This window comes from Acromyrmex echinatior, chromosome 10 (genome assembly GCF_024713525.1).
Source record: "Acromyrmex echinatior isolate Ae372 chromosome 10, ASM2471352v2, whole genome shotgun sequence".
Taxonomy (NCBI): domain Eukaryota; kingdom Metazoa; phylum Arthropoda; class Insecta; order Hymenoptera; family Formicidae; genus Acromyrmex; species Acromyrmex echinatior.
This window is the reverse complement of record NC_141861.1, coordinates 2,417,436-2,440,506: the sequence shown is the minus strand read 5'-3', so window position 1 is coordinate 2,440,506 and position 23,071 is coordinate 2,417,436. Positions and strand designations below refer to the sequence as shown.

At 33.1% G+C, this 23,071-nt stretch overlaps 2 protein-coding genes across 9 annotated transcripts in view; one reads left to right on the top strand and one right to left on the bottom strand.

The window, feature by feature from the left end:
• Positions 1-14,438, top strand: part of ClC-a (chloride channel protein 2) — a 37,751-nt gene extending 23,313 nt beyond the window's left edge. For 3 of the 6 annotated variants that reach the window (XM_087410430.1, XM_011067437.2, XM_011067435.2), the window contains 12 exons: positions 7,071-7,356; positions 7,635-7,846; positions 8,023-8,543; positions 8,650-8,884; positions 8,996-9,158; positions 9,423-9,653; positions 9,835-10,058; positions 10,137-10,328; positions 11,655-11,797; positions 12,017-12,179; positions 12,246-12,473; positions 12,600-14,438. In XM_087410430.1, the coding sequence (XP_087266556.1) occupies positions 7,071-7,356; positions 7,635-7,846; positions 8,023-8,543; positions 8,650-8,884; positions 8,996-9,158; positions 9,423-9,653; positions 9,835-10,058; positions 10,137-10,328; positions 11,655-11,797; positions 12,017-12,179; positions 12,246-12,473; positions 12,600-12,776 (2,775 nt within the window). In that variant the 3' untranslated portion in view covers positions 12,777-14,438. Of the gene's footprint in view, positions 1-4,576; positions 5,218-7,070; positions 7,357-7,634; positions 7,847-8,022; positions 8,544-8,649; positions 8,885-8,995; positions 9,159-9,422; positions 9,654-9,834; positions 10,059-10,136; positions 10,329-11,654; positions 11,798-12,016; positions 12,180-12,245; positions 12,474-12,599 lie in introns of those variants that run through there. The other 3 variants (XM_011067436.2, XM_011067438.2, XM_087410431.1) reach the window with 3 other exon arrangements.
• ninaB (neither inactivation nor afterpotential B) lies at positions 14,213-22,831 on the bottom strand. 3 transcript variants are annotated; one of them, XM_087410434.1, is made up of 11 exons: positions 22,680-22,831; positions 20,139-20,498; positions 17,721-17,965; positions 17,515-17,661; positions 17,014-17,158; positions 16,727-16,877; positions 15,993-16,222; positions 15,721-15,903; positions 15,207-15,644; positions 14,966-15,064; positions 14,213-14,895 (listed from the first exon to the last, which is right to left on the bottom strand). In XM_087410434.1, the coding sequence occupies exons 2-11, from the start codon at positions 20,223-20,225 to the stop codon at positions 14,725-14,727; spliced, it is 1,896 nt and encodes a 631-aa protein (XP_087266560.1). In that variant the 5' UTR covers positions 20,226-20,498; positions 22,680-22,831; the 3' UTR covers positions 14,213-14,724. The 3 variants fall into 3 exon arrangements, with proteins under 3 accessions (XP_087266560.1, XP_087266559.1, XP_011065732.2); XM_087410433.1 differs by lacking the exon at positions 22,680-22,831 and having other exon boundaries at positions 20,139-20,991; XM_011067430.2 differs by lacking the exons at positions 20,139-20,498; positions 22,680-22,831 and adding an exon at positions 18,088-18,935.
• Between the last annotated feature and the right edge of the window lie 240 nt (positions 22,832-23,071).

Genomic DNA, 23,071 nt, shown 5'->3' with positions numbered 1-23,071 from the left:
CACGTCTTTAAGCAAATTTTAAAGCGCTGACCGGCGTAGATTTTAATATTTGCACAAAATTATGTAGAGGAAAAATCTCAATTTGCATTTCTCTTTTGTATTGGGAAGAAAATCTGCTTAGAATCCTGATTGAAAAGGGACAAATTAGAATTTTCTGGTTGAATCTATTATAATTTTAATTGATATGATTAAAATCTTCATTTATTTTCAATCAGACATTTTTCTTAATATATGTTCCTTATCAGAATATAAAAAGGATTTTCAATTTAATCGATTATATTTGCATAATTTAAAAAGCATAAATCCACACATGTTTTTGTTGCGATATCTCGCACGATGTAATTCTTACAATTGTATTTACGCTTATTTGTATGAATATTATAAAATATATTAGGTGTTGGAATTAATTCGTAGCGTTTTACAAGAGATGGGAAGTGATGGGAAGTACTTTCATTAATGTATTTTTTAATGCTCATGTGAAATAAATAACATTCTTTCATTAAAAAAACGCTACGAATTAATTCCAACACCTAATACTTACAAAAATGCATTATATAATATACAGCGACAGAAGCCTATAATAAATGTTTCTCATGTAATCCTGCTTAGGTACTACGGTGTGTCTTCTCGTGTTGCGAAATTTACGATTTACTTCGGGCAGGTTTGAAGTAAACGGGATGTTCACGATTTATTGGCAATTCCACATAATACGATGCGATATTAAGTAACCGCTGTAATCTGTCAAGTATTATACGAGCGACAGGTGTCCCTTTTTCATATCTCGTTACAAATTGAAAATTGCGATGCTCGGATTGACTGTTATTTCGCGAAAACAATATGTTTCCCGACTCGCATGGTTTAACAACGCGCGGTAACAATTCACATTAGTCATCGCAATTAACCAGTTGATCAGCTGCCAGCGAATCGCGAACAATTCTCGCGACTGTTTCATAATTCGCGGCGGTGTAAATGCGGAGTCTCAGACGTTTGTAAGTACTTATAATGCAAGAACGTCTGCGAGCGTGATTGAATTGTGGCAAAGATCAGAGAATCGACGTTACCATATTTCGTTATTAAATATGTATAACAAATTTAATATCGCCTAAATAGTTATAATGATCGTTATATTATAAATTAGTTAGTCTATTGATAAACTAGTTCAATCTGCTGATATCTCTTATAAATGCTTTAATTTACATCAGGTATCTAAATTGCCTGGAAGCAGGAGACTCTGATTTATATCATTTATGCAAAGTGTCCAAGGTGGATTTGAGAAAATTCTAATAGCGCGTATAATCTCGTGCACCCGCGTATCAATTCCCGTAGGGGCTTTATAATTCAAAGGAGTATCGCGCGATCTTTGCAGAGACGCCTTTCTAAGCAACGCTTTTATGCACGAATGAGCTCTTAAGGACTCGTTATGCTTATCGAGCACGCGTGACTAGCATGAAGAGATCCTCATGTTATCATGACACATACATACATGTACATATTCTATGTTTATATGCATATATATATATATATATATATATATATATACGTAATATATATAAGCATAGCAGTGGTTGAAGCTGCACTCTCGTAATCGTGCAATTTCCGGGTGCATCTCTGCATTGCCTGGCTTAACTCTCTTTTATGGCTGGTATTAATACCTTCGGGTACTGTTAATAATTTGCAAAAATCGTTTTAGTAATAAATATTAATGCCAATTACACGGTAAAATAATTAGAACAGCTGTAATGTTTAGGACAAATTAACAATTTGACTAATTTGAGTAATTTCTGTTTACTCTGTAATAAGATAAACTTGCTTAATCGCATCTGTTCCTAAATTATTTCGATTTAAAAATGTTTATAGCGATCTCGTGGTATAAAATATAACTATAGTTGACATATAATGTTAATTATTGTTTACATTTTATAGCGTAAAGAGCTTATATAAACTTTAAATCGAAATTATATCTATAAGGTATGATTTAAGCAAATTACCCTATTTATTTTCGAACGTACGTGTTATTCGTATCGCCAATTGGTTAGGCCTAATTACTAAAATTGGATTAGAGGCCGATTGCCCAGTGGAACGTGGTCACCATTGACGTCACGATCGTGCGTAGCGGTATTAGATATCACCTGTATTTTAATCCAAGGAATCAAACTTGTCAGATCTCATTTAATCTCTGTTTTACGCGATATCTTCATATTTAAATCGATTGTTCCGTGTGATTAAAATACGCGACTTCTATCTATAAATATTTCAATAGTATTATCTCTTCGATTTATACATGATTCAGCACGATTCTCTTCGCGCGAGAATTACAATGCATACGATTGTCAGATCGATTTCTAGGTCTGTAATTAAATCAAATCGATATCCTGAGATATTTTGCATTTTACGAATCATTGTACGATCGCACAGTATAGTTGCAATATTATTCGACGGAATTACGCGATACATCTGTACGGATATTTATATCGTCAATATATTCTAGAGATGTTATCAAAATTGTAATATCGTATATCATAGTTATGATTGAGATCATTAACACTCCGATCAATATTGAGATTCGATTATCTCTGTCGCTCGATCTCATTTTGTAAGATAATTGTTAAGATAACATCATGTATATATTTCTCCGCGTAAAAAGAGATGAAATTATCGTAAAATTATCTTGATAAAGAAATGTCACTCATCGATATTTATCGATATTTTTACTCGTTATTATTTTCTTTTTTATCTACTCAAGACAATTCGTACGATAACGTGCGTGACTGATTATTGAGGGTTGATGAAAGTATAACATATATTATATAAATTTGAAGCAGATGGATAAATAAACTGAGACCGTGTTGAATATATGAGTGAATATATATATAAGATTTTGAGAATATTAAATTTATCCAAAGAGTAAAAACGTATATTAATGGTGGCGAATAAATAACAGGCATGATAGCGTCTCGTGCCAAGTATATTTTTGAGCGAAATCATAGAACACATTGTATAATAAATAAATCTTATATACTTCGTACGTACGTAATCCAAATATGAGATTTTTTTTTTAAAGAAGTGATATTATATAGATAATGAAAACAATATTAAAGTTCCAATGAGCTTTAATTAAATAAAAAAATTAAAATTAAAAATTAATAGCGCCCATATAGAAAGAGCCGACACAGGTTGTAAGTAAGTTTATTAAAATAATTTTAATATATGCTTAATAATGATAAATTTATTTAGTTTCGATCTTACTTTTTAAGTTAATACTTAGTAGGTCTCGATATTATCTAGATGAAATTTCTAATTTCATTTTATAATTAAAATTAATACCGTAACTACTATAATTAAACGCATTTTATAATCTATAAGTGAATTAATTTTTGATGCTGAATTCATTTTTGAATCTCAATTATTGATGCACTTGTAAACAAATTAATTTGTTTACATATTTGTAATGTTTTTATTTTAACGTCCGCTATTTAGACAAACATTTAGAGATACAACTTTCAATTTTTTATCACAAGTAGAACTGGCAACTTTTGTTTTAGAAAACACATCTACTCGATCTCATTAACTCTGAAATTTTTGTCTTCAATATCTAATTTAAAAAGTCTTTATTTCCGATTATATTTCCTCTGACAATTTAAAAATTGTCATAGAAGCTACTATATCAATTGAAACTACTATATCAAAATTGAGGAATATTCAAGTAAATCGCGTTATTTGACTTTAAGATGTTAATTCACTTAAAGATTATAAAACGCGTTCAATTGTAGTAGTTACGATGTTACAAACTTACAACCTGTGTCAGCTTTCTGTGAGCATTATTGATTTTAATTTTTGATTGACAAACAGTTTGCGATAAAAGATATGGTGCGAAAACCAGGACGTCAGATGAATTTACAACATTAGGTGATACGTTGCAGCTTATTCGACAATAAACAATAGGATTTCGCCCTGTTGACATTGGCTGGGCGATGCTAAAAATAAGGATTTTGACTGTTGCCAAATTTCAACAAATATTCTGCTGAGCTTTGAAGCAGACATCCACGAGACGTCGCTGTTTAGTTTGCATTTGTGTGCACGCACGCACAGATGCATGGAATTATTTTGTTAAAAATAAAAAAGGAATTCTTTAAAATGGTCGTGAAAATTCGCGCAGACGTTGCCGCAATTTTATTGCAAGTCGTTAAATTCGGACAGGAAATAGAAATGTGACAGAAATGTGCAAACTTTATTATGCTGGATATATATAAGCAAAATTAAAATATAAAGATTAAAAAATTTGTTATTAGTGGATTAATATTAATCAACGAAACGTTTTCTTGGGTGACATTTGAAGAAAGTAAATCAGATGATGATGAGAATTTATGAATTTGTTAGTGTGGAAGAAACAAAGCAGATTTCTGTGCATATTAAACAATTTATACAAATTTACGTGACGATTTAAAAATATATTGATATTGGGAATTTATTAAATAACAAAGAAAGTGAGTGATGTAGAATTATTCTTATTTTATTTATTAATCCTTTTTTAAGATTAAATCCTTATTTTACTTATTATACTTATTATCCTAAAAATAACTATTGCGTAAGAATGCGCAAGAAACGAAGAATAAAAATTATAAACATTAATCAAAACTATTGGATTTTGGGATTTCGAGTTTCAAAAATTTTAATGACTCAATAACTCTCTCTCTCTGACTAGGACTCAATTACAATAAGGCAAGGTTGATAAGAGATGTTTTTTTTTAAGAATAAAACTTAGTGTTTTTAATGCTATATGCTTTAAACATGCTTTAAACAGTATTATAAAAAAAATATGTTTAAACACGTTAAAAACATTAATTAATAGCGTTTTAAACAATTTACATGATTTTTACCAACCCTGCAATGAAGTGATAATTTTTGAACCAAATAAAATACATCTTTTATTATAAATGACGGACAGATGTGAGTTTTCCAAGGAAAAAATCAGGATCGTTTGTGCGTGACTGTATTGTAGCGGAACTTTAGATTATAGATTAAAAAAATTTGCGGTAATTTACGGAAATGGAGGAGAAGTCGAGGAGAGATACATCCTCGGACTTAAATTCGAATTACCACGAGTTGAGTTATCCGAGTGATGAATCTTCGATGCAATCCGTGAAAATCCTTGCCCAGCTCTCTTTGCCGACTTTGGTTTTGAACAGGGCATACTTTGTTTGTAATGACAGCTATCTTGTAAGTACACCCTCATATTTTAACTTCACCTCGTTTTTCTGCAAGACAGGTTTTCTATTGAGACTCTTTTGTCGCGAGAGTTTTCCCGGTATTATGGCCATTACGAACAATTTCGTATAATTGTTTCTTGTGTGATTCGTTTCTAGTGTGAGTTTGTTATGTATCGTTATTTTTGTAAAGAAAACAATATCAGCGTGGACAATCATGACATATGCTTGATGAAGCGACATTTATGCAACAATAATTTTAGCGTGTATAAACATTAACTTTCTTTTTTTTTGTATATTAAATTAACAGATCCAATGACATTTGGAAAAAATAGTTTGAACTAATCGGTTGTTAATCGTTTCATAGACCATCGATCGCATTGTTGCGATCAGTAGTGGGATTCTCTAATGTCTTATCAATAATTATCGCTATCGTTAACTAGCGACAATCAAGAGAGCCGCACTTTCTTTCAAGTTGTCCTGTCATTGGTTGTTGCTAGTTAACGATAGGAATCATCGATGAGACGTTTAGAGAATCCTCGCTACTGCAATATGTCAGAAAATTTTTTATCATTTTATTAATCTGTTAAGAATCACAGACACCGCTCGTTTTGTAAATTAGATAATCGCTCATTTTGATAGTATACCGTATTTATACCGTATGATATCAGAGATGATTTTCATATCAGTTTTAAGACAGTTGTTAGTGTTAAATCATCATTAAAAAAGAGGAAAATTCGATCGCTTTTCTTTAATATTTCTCTATCGATTAGTGTCGTAAGAAAGTACTTAAACCAATTGACAACTTTTAATTGCGGATCTAATTGGCAACAACTTCGATTATTGTCAGAAGCAAGTTTATTGAAATCAAGTATTTTCTTCACATAATAAGTACACTGAAAAAATGATGTTTTATCAACAACATTATTTTAATCGAAAATAATTTTGTTAATGCCGTAACATTATTAATGTAACAAACATTCTTTTGTTTTGTTAAAATTTTATTTGTTTTGTTATCGTTATTGAATCAATAAGATTATTTTCAATTAAAATAATGCTGTTAATATAACATTCCTTAGTGTACATAAATACCTTCTTTTAGTGTACATAAAATACAAGTTACATTCGAAGGATTGATAAGAAGATCTCACAATATTCGAAACATTTGAGAGGAAAGAATGAATGATATTAAATTATGTAAACGATACTGATTGTGTTTTTTTTTTTATTTTTTCGAAAAGGTGTAGCCATCTAGTCTAGAATAGCACGTGTCCAATTTGATCGATAAATATAGGCATACTTAGTACTTTTGAAATCCAATGAAATATTTTATCTTATGATGAATTATGCGATACGCTAAATTAGTGAAGTTATTTTAATATTTAGTTAATAATTACTATATGCAACTATTGTTAATAATACATATGCATTACTATACTTATTAACAATACATAATTTTTCTGCATCATGTTTGCATGAAATTTTTGATTGATTTAAACATTATTATAAAACATGATACACGCGCGCGAGCATAGCTGTTGTGTCTAAAAAATATCTATCTATTTATAAATTATTTATAAATAATTAATTTTCTTTAAGTAATATTTTGCAAATGCTATAAGAAAATTAAGAATGTGGAAAAATTTGGATTACATTTTGGTGTAAATTTATAGAAAATGCGATATAAAAATCATAATAAGATAAAAATTATATTTTGCTATATTATATTGAATCTCACATTTAATTCGAATTATGGACCGTCCAAAGTGGGCTCAGAATTCAAATGAGCAAGAATCTCTCGTCTGCGCATGAATCGATTAATTAACAACCGAACATTCAAAATGATGCGAAATCGGCTACCTCCAGATGTATGGTCGCTACACGAAGGATCTGGGTGAGTACGCGAAGGAAGAGGCACGCAAGCTCAAGTATCAAGAAAAAGCGAGACGAAAATATGATAAAACGAGGGCTGAAGATCTACGGAAGTCGAGGCGAGGTCCTCTATGTCGGAAGTTACTGGCTCTACTGGCCTTCACCTGGAAACATACCGGCGCCCGGCTAGGCGAGGACTGGATCTTCCTTGCTCTTCTCGGTATTATTATGGCTCTCATCAGTTATGCCATGGATCGTGGAATTTCCATGTGTAATAACGGTCAGTCTATTTTGCTTTCGGAAATATAAATTTCATCCCCAAATAAAACATTTTAAATAATTATTACATTTGTTATGCGAGAATATTTACAGAATTTGTTGAAATTGAACAATATTATCAAACTGTATATATTTTCTAATTCTAATAATTGCAAACGGTAATACAGATAGGTTTAGTTAAAAGGGCTCGAGTTTCGCAAAAATATTAGAAGTTAACGCAAAGTCTTTAATATTGACATTGATATATATAGTACATTAACGATAATCTCGTTTCATCAGCCAGGATATGGCTCTATCAGGATCTTACAACGCATCCGGCTTTCAAGTACCTGGCCTGGGTGTCCATGCCAGTGTGCCTTATTCTCTTTAGCGCCGGCTTCGTGCATATCGTTGCACCTCAAAGTATAGGCTCGGGCATTCCAGAAATGAAGACTATCCTACGTGGTGTGGCGTTGAAAGAATACTTGACTTTTCGTACTTTGGTTGCCAAGGTTAGTTATTTATAAAACAATTTAATCTAAACCTGTTTTAAAGCTTAAGAAAATTAATTAAGAATAAGCGCGCGTACACGAGTCAAAGTTGAACTACAAAATTCTTAAAATTCGAAAAGAACGCCACAATCCTGCAAAAGGGAGACAGGGATAATAAAGATCGTGATATGTCAAAGGTGATCGGCTTGACGGCGACTTTAGGCTCAGGGTTGCCACTCGGTAAGGAAGGTCCATTTGTGCACATCGCCAGCATCGTCGCGACGCTCCTCTCCAAATTAGTCACGAGCTTCCAGGGCATCTACGAGAACGAGAGCAGGAACTGTGAGATGCTGGCCGCGGCCTGCGCGGTGGGTGTCGCTTCCTGCTTTGCAGCCCCAATCGGCGGTGTCCTCTTCAGCATCGAGGTCACCACGGTGTATTTTGCAGTCAGAAACTATTGGCGTGGTTTCTTCGCCGCAGTCTGCGGCGCTACGATGTTTCGTCTACTGGCAATCTGGTTCCAGCGCGAAGAGACCATCACAGCAATGTTCGCCACCAATTTCACTATGGAGTTCCCTTTCGATCCGCAGGAGCTCCTCGTCTTCGCCCTGATCGGCGTTGGTAGCGGGCTATTGGGCGCGTTTTACGTCTGGCTGCACAGGCAATATGTGATTTTCATGCGGAAGAACAAGAGCATGAACAGCTTCTTACAGAAGAAGTAAGTCACTCGAAGTCGCGTATTGAAATTCTAATAATCGCCAGAGCGCGAATTTCTTTTACGATCATTTTAAGTTTGTAATCAAGAAATGATTCGTTAATTTCAGTCGTTTTCTGTACCCCGGCATTGTGTCTCTGATAGTCTCATCTGTGTCATTTCCCGTCGGACTCGGCCAATTCATGGCTGGTGATCTGAACACGCACGATCAGGTTTTCGGGCTTTTCACTAACTTTACTTGGACGAAAGAGAATCTCAGCGTCGAGGAGATGAATATCGTAAAGCATTGGTCGACATCATATACCGACGTCTTCAGTGGACTTCTTAGTTTTGTTTTATTCACTGTAAGAAGATTTTCGCATAACTTTTTTTCGCATAATATCGATCGCGATATTCTTAAATAGATTATATAATAAGAACAGAATGAAAATGGAAGAAACGGATTTCGGTTTCAGTTCATCTTTTCAATTATAAGTTCGACGGTGCCGGTACCATCTGGAATTTTTATCCCCGTATTCAAGATTGGCGCTGCGCTAGGCAGAACAGTCGGTGAAGCCATGGCTCTTTGGTTTCCTACTGGTGTACGTTATGGCGGAGTAATTACACCTATTGTACCAGGTAATCTTAAATTAAATACTTATACTTATAATTATTTATTGATGATTCTTATTATTTTGTACTGAAATATAAAAAAATTATTTTCTATTGAAATACTTGAAAAATAACTTATTGCGAATAATTGATGTTTCTTAAACGTATCAGCATTTAAAAAAATTCATGGTGAGTCCATACTTAGGTACGTGAGGCAATTTTAACTGAATTTAAAGAGGAAAGTAAATTGAGGGAAGAATTAGATTTATGTCGTGAAATTGTTTCATTTAGGTGGATATGCTACAGTGGGCGCGGCTGCGTTTTCCGGCGCGGTGACGCATACAATATCCGTCAGTGTCATCATTTTTGAGATGACCGGTCAGATCACACACATCGTACCCATAATGATAGCAGTACTGATCAGCAATGCTATCGCCGCGCTATTACAGCCTAGTATATACGACAGCATCATTCTTATCAAGAAATTGCCTTACTTGCCTGATCTACTTCCATCCAGTTCAGGTAGGTATTTCCTTCGTTTTATGATAACTTCTCTTCTTTTCAATTAACTGAACTTATATTGTTATTCCGTAAAGCGTTTCGTTCGGAATAAATAAGAAGGTAACTTTGTTAGTAATTTTACGATTTGTCACAGATTTTACGCAACCGAGGAAATGGTGGTAAAAAAAATTAATTGTTGTAGGAATGTACAATGTTTACGTGGAGGATTTCATGGTCCGCGATGTCAAGTACATATGGCATGGTATTAGTTATCAGAAATTGAAAGACATATTAAAAGAAAATCGCAAGCTTCGTGGATTTCCTTTGGTGGATAATCCGGACTCCATGATTCTACTTGGATCTATCCAGCGATTAGCACTAGTCAAGCTTATCGAAAAGCACATCGGTCGCGAGAGAAGGTTGCAGGTAATAAGATTTCCAATACCTTGGAAGTTCATTCGCGATTTTATTTTTCGTTTCTATATATCATCGTCGATATTCTAGGTTGCACAAAAATGGCACAAGGAGGCGGAGGAGAGAGCGCGCGAAGAAATAGAACGGCAGCTGAGGGAGCAGGAGAGGACGAGAAGACCTTCGAGATTCGAGGTCATCCCGGCACCGGACATTCTCAAGATGCAGAGGCAGAGTGTTAATGATCTAACGATGTCAGCAAACAACGGCAGCGGTCCCGATCATGTGAGTTCGCGCAAGTGTTCGTGTGGTTGACTTTGACGTCAATCGTGGTTGTTTCTCTCCTTGTGCATCATTCTCCTCGATGTAGATCAATATAATATTTGAGTACGAGATTACACGAACATATCTCTGACATTAGGAAGAATACGGATTCTCCTACTGTCATAACTGATCATCGAATTAATTTTGATCATAATTTTAAATGGAACGATGTGAAAATTTTAGACTGTGAATCTTCTTATAATAAGAGATTGGTGTCTGAAATGATATTAAAAGACAGAAACAGGGTCTTAATAGACAAAATGATACCGAATCTTTACCTGAAACTTACTCACAGATCATTCAATCTCTTCCTCCTTCTTAACTGCATTATTTAATCTCTTTCTCCTTCTTTTCCTATCCATATATTTCTTCTCTCTCCACTTTCTCTTCCCTCTATTTTATTTTCTCCTTTTTATGTTCTCCTTCCTTTTTGGTTTACCATTTCAACCTTCCTGTCTTTATATGTGTACTTCACTTTATCTCTTAACTTCCTAGAGAGATGATCATTTTCAATTCTCATCGCATTGTCTAATCGATAACATATCATTTTGACACACATAATAAGCTATTTATTCTTAATTTATCTGTATACTAAATTCAGTATATATATATATATATATATATATATATATAATGAATGACGGCACTTTACACTTTCTCTATCGACATTAATAACTCTTATGTACATGTCTTATAATATCAAAAATAAAATTATAAATCAAATTTTGCCTCTTTCTTTTAATTTTAATTTTATTACTTGCGACTTGTTTTGTTCCTTTCTTTTTATTATTTACGACTCGATTTGTATTTTTTTTATTATTTTTATTTTTATTCCTGTCGTTATTTATTATTACATTTTGTACTTGCTAACAGAAACATGTTCGTCCTTATTCTACATACACAATCCGGAGGAACACATTGTTGTCAACTACAATTTTTGTATAATTTTCATTTTATTTTGGAGCAAGATTTATAGTTGATACTGCGTCCGAGAGCGAATTTTTAATTAATTTTTATATATTTTATCTATGTAACATTTCCATTGTTATTTTTTTTGCGTCACATTGAAAATGATCCAACAGGGATCGAAACGTTGTTTACTTGGTGACGGTCAAATTAAATTTCATGTTTTTAAATTCATGACATGTTTTTATTTTTTAACTATTTAATACAAATTTGTTAATTTATGATGATTGTTTTAGACTCGTAGCCCTTTGTCTTTTTATTTATTTTAATTTATTGAGCCTTGTTACTCTTATAATGTAATATTTTTTTTGTATCTCTTAGCATACGTTCCATTCACCGGTGTTTGGATCGCAACCGAAAAAGTCAATTTTGAAGAAGACCAATTCTTTCACTCTTAAAGGATTCAGCCCGTTAGCAAGTCCGGCAGTGACACCTTATACGACAGTTACAGGGGCGGAAAGCAGGCGAGTCGCTTCATTATCTCTAGCTTCAACAATTTTTTATATAGTAAAAAATATATTTTATACAGTAATTTATTGTACGTTTTATAAAAAAAACATACATTATCGGTCTTTTTTGTTTTATTTTTTTTAAGCGTCTTGAATATTTTAATAAGTATAGTTTTGTAGAATAGTAAATAATATGGAATAGAACATGGAAGAATAATTATTAATACATCGCAGGATACGTTTGGCATTTGAGGCAATCTTCCGCAAGTCCGCCACGTTGCAGGACGTGGATCCTGATCCGGAGCTGGGTACCAGAGGGAGTCAAGATGTTATGAACGTGCAGTCTCATACGCCCATGCTGGCCCCAAGTCCGGCGACATCGAAGAAAGTACAATTGGTGAGCAAACATAATTGTTTCCTCTAAATACAGTGTCTAAATAACACATTTGCATACGTTAATCAGCCTCGAGAGAGAGTGATAGACATGTCGGCCGAAGATCAGAAACGATGGGAGGAGAGCGAGATGGCACTCGAGGTGGATTTCTCGAGATGTCATATTGACCCAGCTCCTTTCCAGCTGGTCGAAAGAACGTCCTTGCTCAAGGTGCACAGCCTCTTCAGTATGGTCGGCGTGAATCACGCTTATGTAACGGCTATTGGCAGGCTGGTTGGAGTAGTTGCATTGAAGGAGGTATGATTCACGACGGTACAATTCTCCAGCTGAGACACTTACAAATCAACGAATGATCGTTTTGATTGGGGAATGAAAATTATAAACCTTAATTCCATTAATAAAATTACACATTTTATATTGCAGCTCAGGAAAGCCATTGAGGATGCGAATGCTGGTATCCTGCCGATGCATCCCGAATCACACATTGCCGAGTCGCTCTCGAGTCTGGCGAGAAGCGAGACGGACACGGAGATCAACAAGAACATCAACACGATAAACTCTATAAACTCCGTGGACTGCGAGAAAGTGGACAAAGTCTGAGGGTTTTGCCATGTCAAAATCGAAAGCAAAAGCTTATATTGTGATAGCCGCGTCGCCCGTAGTCGTATGACGCGGCCCAAATAATGCGAGAGCCGTGTTTTATCTCATTTTCCTTTACTCCTTCCTTGTTTCCTCTTTCACGCGACGAAGTCGTTATGTGCGAGTAACGCGTAATGATATTCTCTCAAACACTTCTCTCGTACTTAAGCCTTAAGGTGAGCGAAATAATGAAAGTCCCAAAACAAGACGCGAATACGCGAAATAGTATTAAGCGTTTCAGTTCTGTTTCGGAATTTCTTATTTTGTTCTAACATAATGTTATGTGAGATGCTATCACATTCGTATACACGGATTATTTTTATCGGATAGATAGATAGATGTATTCGCACATCGAGATTCGTTTCTTAATGGATGATTTAAATCGTTTTATCTGGAAATCTCGTGAAACACATATGTTTTTTTTGTTATATATTTTATTAGAATAACATTTGCACGATACAAGAACACGCGCGAGGTCTGGATCGGAATCAGACGGATTTTCGTATCTTGGTATCGAGCTGAGAGTATCTTTATGAAATATGCTGTGAATCGCGCTGTTTATCGTTACTATATCGACAAGCGACAAGGTAAGTTTTTTAAACGGCTGAACGGATCTCTCGATGGAGCGAAAGTGATTTGTAGTGCCAAAAGCAGCCACGCTGCACTTTCCCGCGTGATAAAACGTGCATAATTGGATTTAATATAATATGATATCGACGTACGAGATCATTTAGGGTTTCTACGCTGACGCTCCTTCAGCTAATAAGTATCTGACCATGGTTGTTATTATTTATTAATCGTTAACTATTGTCAATTTTAAGTATACGAGAAGATCGTCATGTTGTAGGTTGAACTTAGCAAGAAAATGCAGACAATTCTCTTTCATTCTTCATGATACTTAATTTAGAAACAGCCGAGAAAAATGCCCATTGGATTTTTTCTAAACACTAGCTCGTGTTTATTTCTACAGAAATTAGAAATTATTTTAAAACGCGTTTAGAAATTATTCAACTTGAAAATCGAGTGCGATTTTTGATTATCATTAAAAATTCTCATTGGTGAATTTATCCGAGATATGTATTCTAACAATCGAAAGTTGCATTTCGGATGTATCAGAATGAAGAGTATTTTCTTGTAAAAAAATTCACTATTAGATTAGATTTGCCTCTATCAATTAGAATAGAGGCAAAGGATCATGTATATCATAGTTACTGTTTCGATAGTTTTTAATAGTGCAATTGATATTGTTTACCAATCAACTTTGTATTATAATTATTGTTAGTAGTTGCAGTCTAAAGAGTATGGCTCTAATATTTAATATTTCGCCATTCAATGAGCTGCGAAAACGATTTTGACGATATTTAAGGTTTTACATTCCACTCGATTAGATTCTCATCTTGTTAAGATTGTACATTTATTGTTACATTTATTATAATCGGCGAACAGCGTCGCATATTGTCGCATCCTTATACAACGGCATCGTCCACCGATTGTAAACACATTGCGCATCGTTAAAAGACATTAAATGATTTATTATATTCGTGTATCTGATAATATTTATCAGCGCAGTTACAAAAAGAAAAATGGACGCAAAAATGATTAGAATAAACTATTTTCAAGATTGTTTGCATTATCTTTATAATTCATTGTTAGCAAAATTCGATAACCGATAGGTTGATATAATCATGCAATAAATTAATACTAATTTATTTTAAAAGAAATGATAGAAATAGAGAAAAAAACATTTCTCTACAAAAAAATAATTTACACAAACAATTAAAAACAATAAAAACAATTTTACGTTGCAAACTTTGACTCCCTCATATGATAAATTTAATACTCAAAACTTAATATTAAAAAATAATAAAAAGTCTCAAAGTAATTCAAATAATTTTTCTTTTGCATTCGGTTATTTGTTCAGACTGAACCAACCGTGCAAACATTTAGGTACTGGTCCTGGTGTGTCGAAGGTAGCTCTCGCGATTTCTGTAAATGTCACAGCATCCAAGATCAACAAACCGACTCGTGTCTCTTTATCTGCCCACACGATCGAGCTCACAATCACCCCATCGTCTTCGTTCTAAAAGAGCAAGAGAGAAGTAATTTGAATCCTCTCTTATTTTTTCAAGAAAATGGCGCTCAATTGATACCTTTCCATTGGGATCTGATACGAAAATTGGTTCACTTGGGTAAACACCATTTTGCTGCCATAGTTTCTTGGTCTTTTGGAAGGTGTCGATCTTGATGAGCTATGACGAATAAAATTTAATTTTATTAATGCAGTAAAATGCTATCAACATCTCATCGTACTAAATTACATAATAAGAGCGTAGACTTGCAACCCTTTATCGAATGCGCGGTATACTTTGGAAACTCATGAAATGTACCGACCGTTCCAGGATTGTTCAGATCCATGTCGCAGGAAATCGCGTAGAAGTATCGATACTCCTTGCCGAGATGAAAATCCGTGTTAATCCGCGGAGTCTCGCAACCGACATCACAGAGAAGCTCTGGCTTCACGAAGATCTTGCCATCGAGAAGTCGGTGAGCGGCCGGTTTTTTCTGTAGAACGCTTCTGTGTTCGTCTCGCCAAAACTTAGCTTCACTGTCGTATTCAACACCGTCTTCGTTGCCATTGACGTCATAATTCGATCTATGATCGACAGACTCGCCATTGACATCTCGGAACTCCGTGCTCTGATGCACCGTTTCAGTCGTAATAAGATTGTGCTCCGATGGCGTGTTCGAGCTCGATTTTCTCATCGGAAGTACGAAACGTAGCGGTCTGGCGCGGAACAGCTTTGAGAAATTAGCGTTCCCATGCATGTCCTGTACATTAACGTAAATATCCGTTAAGAATTATCAGTTACGTGAAAGTTATTTTTGCTGCGCGAATATATCATACTTTCATCGCGTCAAAGTACATGTACTGCAACATCTTTGGGTTCCGATAACAGCATATATCCAGCACGATGTACTCTTTATCATGAGTTTCGAACTGATTGATGATGTGGAGATAGAAAAACGTCTCTGCTACGAACGTCTTTACAATTTGACTCGTCTTCCTCGAGATCACGTGGATGAGAGTCTGAGAGTATAACAGGAACATCAGGTACCTTAACGTACTAATGATTTAACATACTTGTAACGATCTCATTTCATCGATGGATTACATACGCCTTTGTCTTCGTGCCACTTAAAGGAATTCATCATAGGTTCTTGTTTGAAATGGTTCTTCATCATCTGGACGATCGAAATCGACAGTGGCTGTTCCACTATGATAAAGAAATTCTCCGTAATGCCAAAGGTGTGCATGTATGATGGATTTAGCAACCACCTGCATGGCACACTGGCCACAATCGTCGCTTGATCGAACATGGAGAGTTCTTTTTCTTTTCCGGAATTATCTAACAATAAGATAATCGTACTTGAATTGATTAAAGTATATAATTAAATATTTTGGATAAATATTAAATATGTTAGAATTTTTATGTTTTAAGTATTTTCATATGATCTAAAATATATTAGTTTAATATTTTAAAACTTTTAAAAGCTCGAAAAAATTAATCTATTTTTTTTCGATTGTAAAATTAATTACGCGGCGATAATACCGTAAACCTTCCAGTTTCTTCTTTCAAAAATATTTCTTTTTATAATATAACAACACTAAAAAAATGTACTAAATTTTAATAAATAAATTTTAATAAATATCTGCTTGAATAGTATCAACTAAATGTAAACATATATTTATTTGATACAAGAACATTAATTTGATTTAAATATCTTTTTTTATCGAATAAATATTTATTTATTATAAGTAAATATTTAATTAGTTAAACAAACATTATTATTTAAACAAACTTTATTAAAACTTAGAAAATTTTTTTTCAGTGATAAAAAAAATATCTTACCAACAGTTACACAATTGGGATAAAAACATACGATGCTGTATCGAGGTCCCATTGGTGTTACACTCAATCCTACGTTATAAATCGTACCATCGGCCATAATGTGAGGATGCGAGGTGTGATTTACGATGTTAACGTATTTCGACATGTTTACCTGCGAAACACGAACGAAAAAAAATAGTTTTTGCAACTAGAGAACTTATTATGAACTTTCACAAATTAATATTCGAAACTGAGATATTACAAACTTAAATTGAATATTTAAATGTAAAACAAAGGAGAGCGTTTACCCTGCCCATTGTCTCTAAATTCTTTGGATCAATTCTGTGCATCACTGGCGCTTCTGTGAACGTGTAATATTCGTCACCGAATGGATATATCGAAATCATGGAATTGTCCGATAGTGTTTTGTTTGGATTGAACACCGCAGCCACTCTGAGAAATCATTAAAAAAATAATTTAAAACAGAGAAACGACTTCCAAGACTTCAAAGATCCGTCCAAAGCACTGCAAAGTCAACGTATATAATTCGTCTACACATATCAAATATATTATATATAATTTTCTATCCAAGAAATACACAAAAGTCAACAAAAAATTAACAGTACTTTATTTTGATTCCTAACGTCAAATTTTGTAACAAAAAATTATCTTTTGACTTTTACAACGTCAAAATAAAGTCATTTTGACTCTCTTGATCTGTGTTCCTTAAATAATTGTGAAAAATATATTTCACTTAAGATTATCTTCATTTCAAGATTATCTCTATCTATTGTTTCACTCCTGTTTACCTGTGGAATATAGTCTGACAGGGATCTGGCGTCGCGTTAGTTCCGAACTCGTTGTAAACTATTCTCTGGGCTGCCATGTTCCTTTTGTACACTTCGGTCTGGACGAATCGCCTCTGATAGGTAACCTCACCGTCCGCGATACCGAATCTGCGCAATATATTTATGTCAATAAAATTCTCTAGTTTTTATTTTAGTATAAAACGTACTTGTGTAACAAAGCCGAGCTGTCGAAGAGATGCTGATAATGGTATTTGCCCACTTTTAGATTGCCCGGACCATTCCGCAGCAGGGTGCCCTTCAGCCATTTCGGGATGGCGCCGGTGACTTTGCTGGATCGTAAGGGTTCAATTACTTCTTTCTCGCAGCTCCTCATCCACACCGAAGCATCGCAGTTAGCGTAATAGTAATTTCCTTTCGCATCAACAGGTACTTTATTTTCATTTTCGTCATGCTGTAGAAATAATACCGCAAATTAACTTTGAAATTACTTTTTATATTGCGCGAGATTTATATTTATTGTTATCTGTGACGACTGTGACACTATCGAACAAAGGATTATATGAGGAGACTTACATAAAATTCTGATTTCAACTTTCCGCATTTTGCGTGCTCAAAATTATCTAGCACGTTTGATGTGTGGAATAATGAATCATTCAATGATGTTACGAGGTAATTAATGTACTCCATTTATAACTATTTTTCTTCTTTTTCGTGGAGATCTCGATTTTAATTATATTTAATATAATTAAAGCGACCAATTTACGCAATATAGTTTTTCTGAACTTTATTTTACGTGAAACTCGATCACTTTTTTAGAACAACATATTTATTATTTATTTAGAAACTTTCGATTTGGCTCAATAATCTCATATCTTTCACGCAGAGAGATACTTAAATACTGAACATTTGAAAATTAATTACAGTAAATATTTATAATCGCTTCACCAAGTTATAACTTTGACACAATTTTTCTTGTGTAAACAAAAACATTAAATTATGCATCTTCTCCCTCCTCCTCTTCCTGCTCGATGTTATCTTCAACCGTCGATTCCGACACGAGTGGTCTCAAAATCGACGAAAGTATCTGTTGCACCCTTATGTGGGTGAAATCCATCATTCGCGGTATACGTTCTAACGACAAATGACGTCGCGATACGCAGTTCTGCTGACCTTAAAAGCGACGCTTTGGACATTGTTTTAATCCGATTTAACGAGCAACACTAGTTGATCGAAGCCTTTGATCGGCTCTCTCACATGTGGCATATGCTCAGCTTATTGTATTTATGTGCAAAATCGTGACACGTGAACGTGAATCGGGCACGTGATCTATTTTCCGTATTGAATTAAAGGGAAAGACAAATAGATTTTTGAAAGAAAAAGTGTGATAGAGATTATATGATGCTTGAATGTATTACTATTATTACATAGTATTAGTATATTGACATACAATATATATTATAATATATAACACACAATAAAACTTTTTAGACTTTTACATTATCTTCAAAGATACCGAAAGATTTGCGGATTTTCACCGGCATTAGCAATGGATGAGAACACGGTGATAATCCTTAAACCTTCCGGAATTTTTTTTTGAATACAATATACAATATATTTAACAATAATAAGAAAAATAAACAGGGTAAGATGATATAATTTTGAACAAAATGAGAATTTGAATTCAATTTTTGAGATTTAAGTTCAATTTTTTTTTTTTTTTTGCGATACCAAATGCGGGCCTTCTACAATAAACTATTAACCTGGATCTATAAATTTTTCAATTATTCTGACTAATCATAGTCAATTATTTTCTTCACATTCGACTGTCATTTGGTCAATTTCTTACGGCTTAAGACTTAAAACTTATGTAATGACTTATTATGTATAGAAAGCCCAAAAGATTATTAAATTGAATAAATTAGTGTGATATAATCACTTTAACGTGACACGGTTTTTTATAAATTATATTTTTTACTGAATTTTTTTTCATTTTTATTCAATATTTCGCGATATTACCACATGATTATTAAATGAAATAAATTAACTAGTTTCTAGTGTAGTTGCTTTAATGTAACATGTACAATATAAATCACCCTCATATGCATATTTTAATAACGCGTTTTTAATCGGATTATTAATCATGAGAAGCTTACGTGCATTTTTTGAGCGCAAAAAATATATTCGAATAAATCTAAGCTCAATTTTTTTAAACGGGCAAATCTCTTGAGATGTATATTAAAAAAGAATAAGAATAATTTTTGAATTCTATTATATATCGTGAATGCTTGATCGAAGTTAAGTCTTGCCTAATAATATTTTTGTATAATTTTTATCCAGAAGAACTGGAGCATCATTCTTTATAAATAATAGAAATATTATTTATAAACACTAAAATCTAGCTTCGAGGTTCTTTACTATTCAATAAAGAAGAAAAATATAATCCAATTAGAGAGATCTAATAGACGCTCATATCTTCCATAAGTTTTTACATATGACAAATTATATAGAATATTGTTTATTTTACTACAAATATATTTTTATGCAAACAAATATGGGCTTAATAGGCTTCCTAAATACAGGCTTATATAATACCATGTTTCTTTTTCTTGTTATTCTTTACTTACCGGAAACAGATCTTTGATGTTATGCCATGAAGGTGGTAGCTTGGCTCTTTTTTTGCGAACATACGTGAACATCTTGGCAAGAAACATGCAACGCGCAGGGAAGACAAATACTGATGCCGCCTCTTTTGGACACTTGAATTTGTATCAAAAAGTTGGCCGAATTGCAAAATCGCAAAATACATTATAATGACGATCCAGTCTGTTTGTAGCTTCCTGGACACCGGTCAAAATTATTCGTACTTTATTGTGCGAATTGCGATATTGCGGATATCGTTGTTGCGCATCAGAATCAGCGGCCCAAAGCTTCTTTTAACTACTGTTCCGTCGGAAATCGACGACTTTTCTGCTCGAGATCAATTACTATTACCAAAATTTTGAAATTGTTAGTATCTCGTAGTGGTCTTTAAAAAAAAATCATCAGATTTGGTCCTCAATTGGAAATTTTTTTTTAACCGGAGGAAAATGAGAACGCACGTGTATATAAAAGTGAGAAAACATTATGTGTGTTTCTATAACATTTCTTTAAAAAAAAGGTCAAAATTATGTTTATGTATGTTTATACATATTTATACATATTCATACATGTCAAATTTTTTACGTGCTTCGTAGATCGAGATTATTTCATTGAGTCTGTTACATATTATTTATTATAAGCATGCGATTCGTACTCAAATTTGTGATAATGACCGGCAAATGCAGTGACATTGATTGATAATTGCAATGAAGAATTGTGATTAAGAAGTGAATTAGTCATTGTCAAATGACATTAATGATTTCGCACTCAATTTCTTGCTATATACAGCTTAATATCATTAAAACACAAATATATTAAATACAAATATATATTTATCCTCCAAAATACGTATGTACATAAAAGATTTATTGTGTATCTAATATAAGACAACTTATATCTATACGAATAAAATTGTATTTATTTAAAATCATTTTATAAATTATCATACGCACATGATACGATTTTTTTACTTATTTTTTTATTGCTTAATTAAACTGTTTTAAAATTTTTTTTGTAATAATTTCATTTGAAAAAGAGCTCAGATTTAAAAGCAAAGTAGAAATGAAATCTTGTAGAACTTTTAAGAAAGTTTTTGGATTATAGGATAAAAAAGAATGCATCTTATAATTCAAGGATTTAAAAAGAATTAATTTTTGAATTCTCTATGCTACCTACCTGAGTACATAAAATAATAATAGGTATACCTATCGAGAAAAATTTTGCGATTACACTATATTTATTTTTGATAAAACGATTTAAATCATAAAATAAAAAAAATGCGTTTGATTTTACATATGTTTATTTTTTTTGCGTTACATTTTGTGATTTACAATATAATAGATATTAAAAATTACTTCTCATTGAACTGAATGATAATGAAATAAATGGAAAATAAAAATCATCAATAAATTATCTAGCTTATCGACTATACTTGTTTATATAATCGTGTAAAAAGATCTACAGAGGACACCACAATTCACAATTACTGCTTATCTCGATCTTAATTTTTTTTTTTATTTATGAATAGTAGTAAATTTAATTTTTCTCAATCGGCAATTATGATTATAGGTAAAATTATATTGATTGAAAAATTAGATTGAATAATTTTGAAAGAATGCAGTTAAAATTTTTTCAACGTAATAATTATTTTTGAATGAAATGGATCGACCATTGGGAAAAGAATTTTTTAAATTTTTATTTATTTTTGATTGTATTTTTGATCAAATTTTCTGTTTTTATTCAACGTTTCGCAGCACTAAAGCAATTTATTATTAAACTGAATAAATCAGCGTAATGTAGTTACTTTAACATGACATGTTTGTTTATGTTTCTTATCGAATTCATCTTTCACTTCTGTTCAACGTTTCGTAATAGTAAATCAGGTTATTATTGAATGGAATAAATCATGCAGTTATTCTGATGAATGTTTTCTGTATAAAACACGTATATGCATTTCAACATAGTACACTTTCAATCGGATAATTAATCACGTGCAGCTTATTAGTAATCGAAATGAATGCTATTAAATTACTCGTTTCCAATATCTTTATTTTTTCAAGCACAGAAAAATGTTCGAATAAATCTAATCTCTATCTTTGTAGACGAAAATCTTTAATAACTACAATATGCATTTCTAATTTACATAAATTTAATGTATGAAAATATGCTAGATTAATGAATACATTATTTATATATATTATTATGTATTAAATGTATAACGTTAATATGTGTATGATATTAAATAATATTAAATTTATATATATATATATATTCGTAACGTTGATAAACAGTCAAATTTTGCAGCCAGAAATCATTATTTTGACTTTTATTTGTGATATCAGAATGTCCTTTTGACTTATATTCGTTTCTAATAGTGTAATTTAATTCTAATCTTAGCTTAACTAACTCTTCATCTTTTTCTAGTTTTAAAAATTAAATAAAAGCGGTGAAGAGTAAGTGAATCGAGATTAAAGTTAACTTGGTTACTATATTGATAAAAATGACCATGCTTTGACTTGCTCACATACGCTCGCTCGTTTAATCCTGACCCGGCTCAATGCACGTTCTCGAGCTCCACCTTGCTCAACAATCCGCGCCTCGCGGGCTTTTCGCGCGAAACGCGATAGTGCCTGTCGCCCATCCCTTAACGTGCAAAACGTACATGCTCGCATCACGTGTCACTCAAGTGCTCGCAAGGCGAGAGGCATGTCGCATATCGCGTGAGCATGCACGCCAATAAAGTCGAATTAGTGCCGCTACGTACCCGGTGGTTGGAAAACAATCCTTCTCTTGCTCGAGACGTCGTTACGGAATACCTCGTTAAAGAATGTCCCCTTGGCTTAATCGAGATTCGTTCCCGCGGCGATTTGCGTTTACGTAACGAGCGAATTGCTGCTCTGGATAAGAGAGCGGCTAATCA

Coding starts and splice junctions, on each gene's coding strand:
- ninaB (XM_011067430.2), bottom strand. CDS start 18,201: ATGGAGTACATTAATTACCTCGTAACATCATTGAATGATTCATTATTC. Junction 17,662..17,720: donor AGCTCGGCTTTGTTACACAA/GTACGTTTTATA, acceptor TATATTGCGCAG/ATTCGGTATCGCGGACGGTG. Junction 14,896..14,965: donor TATCAGATCCCAATGGAAAG/GTATCAATTGAG, acceptor TTGCTCTTTTAG/AACGAAGACGATGGGGTGAT.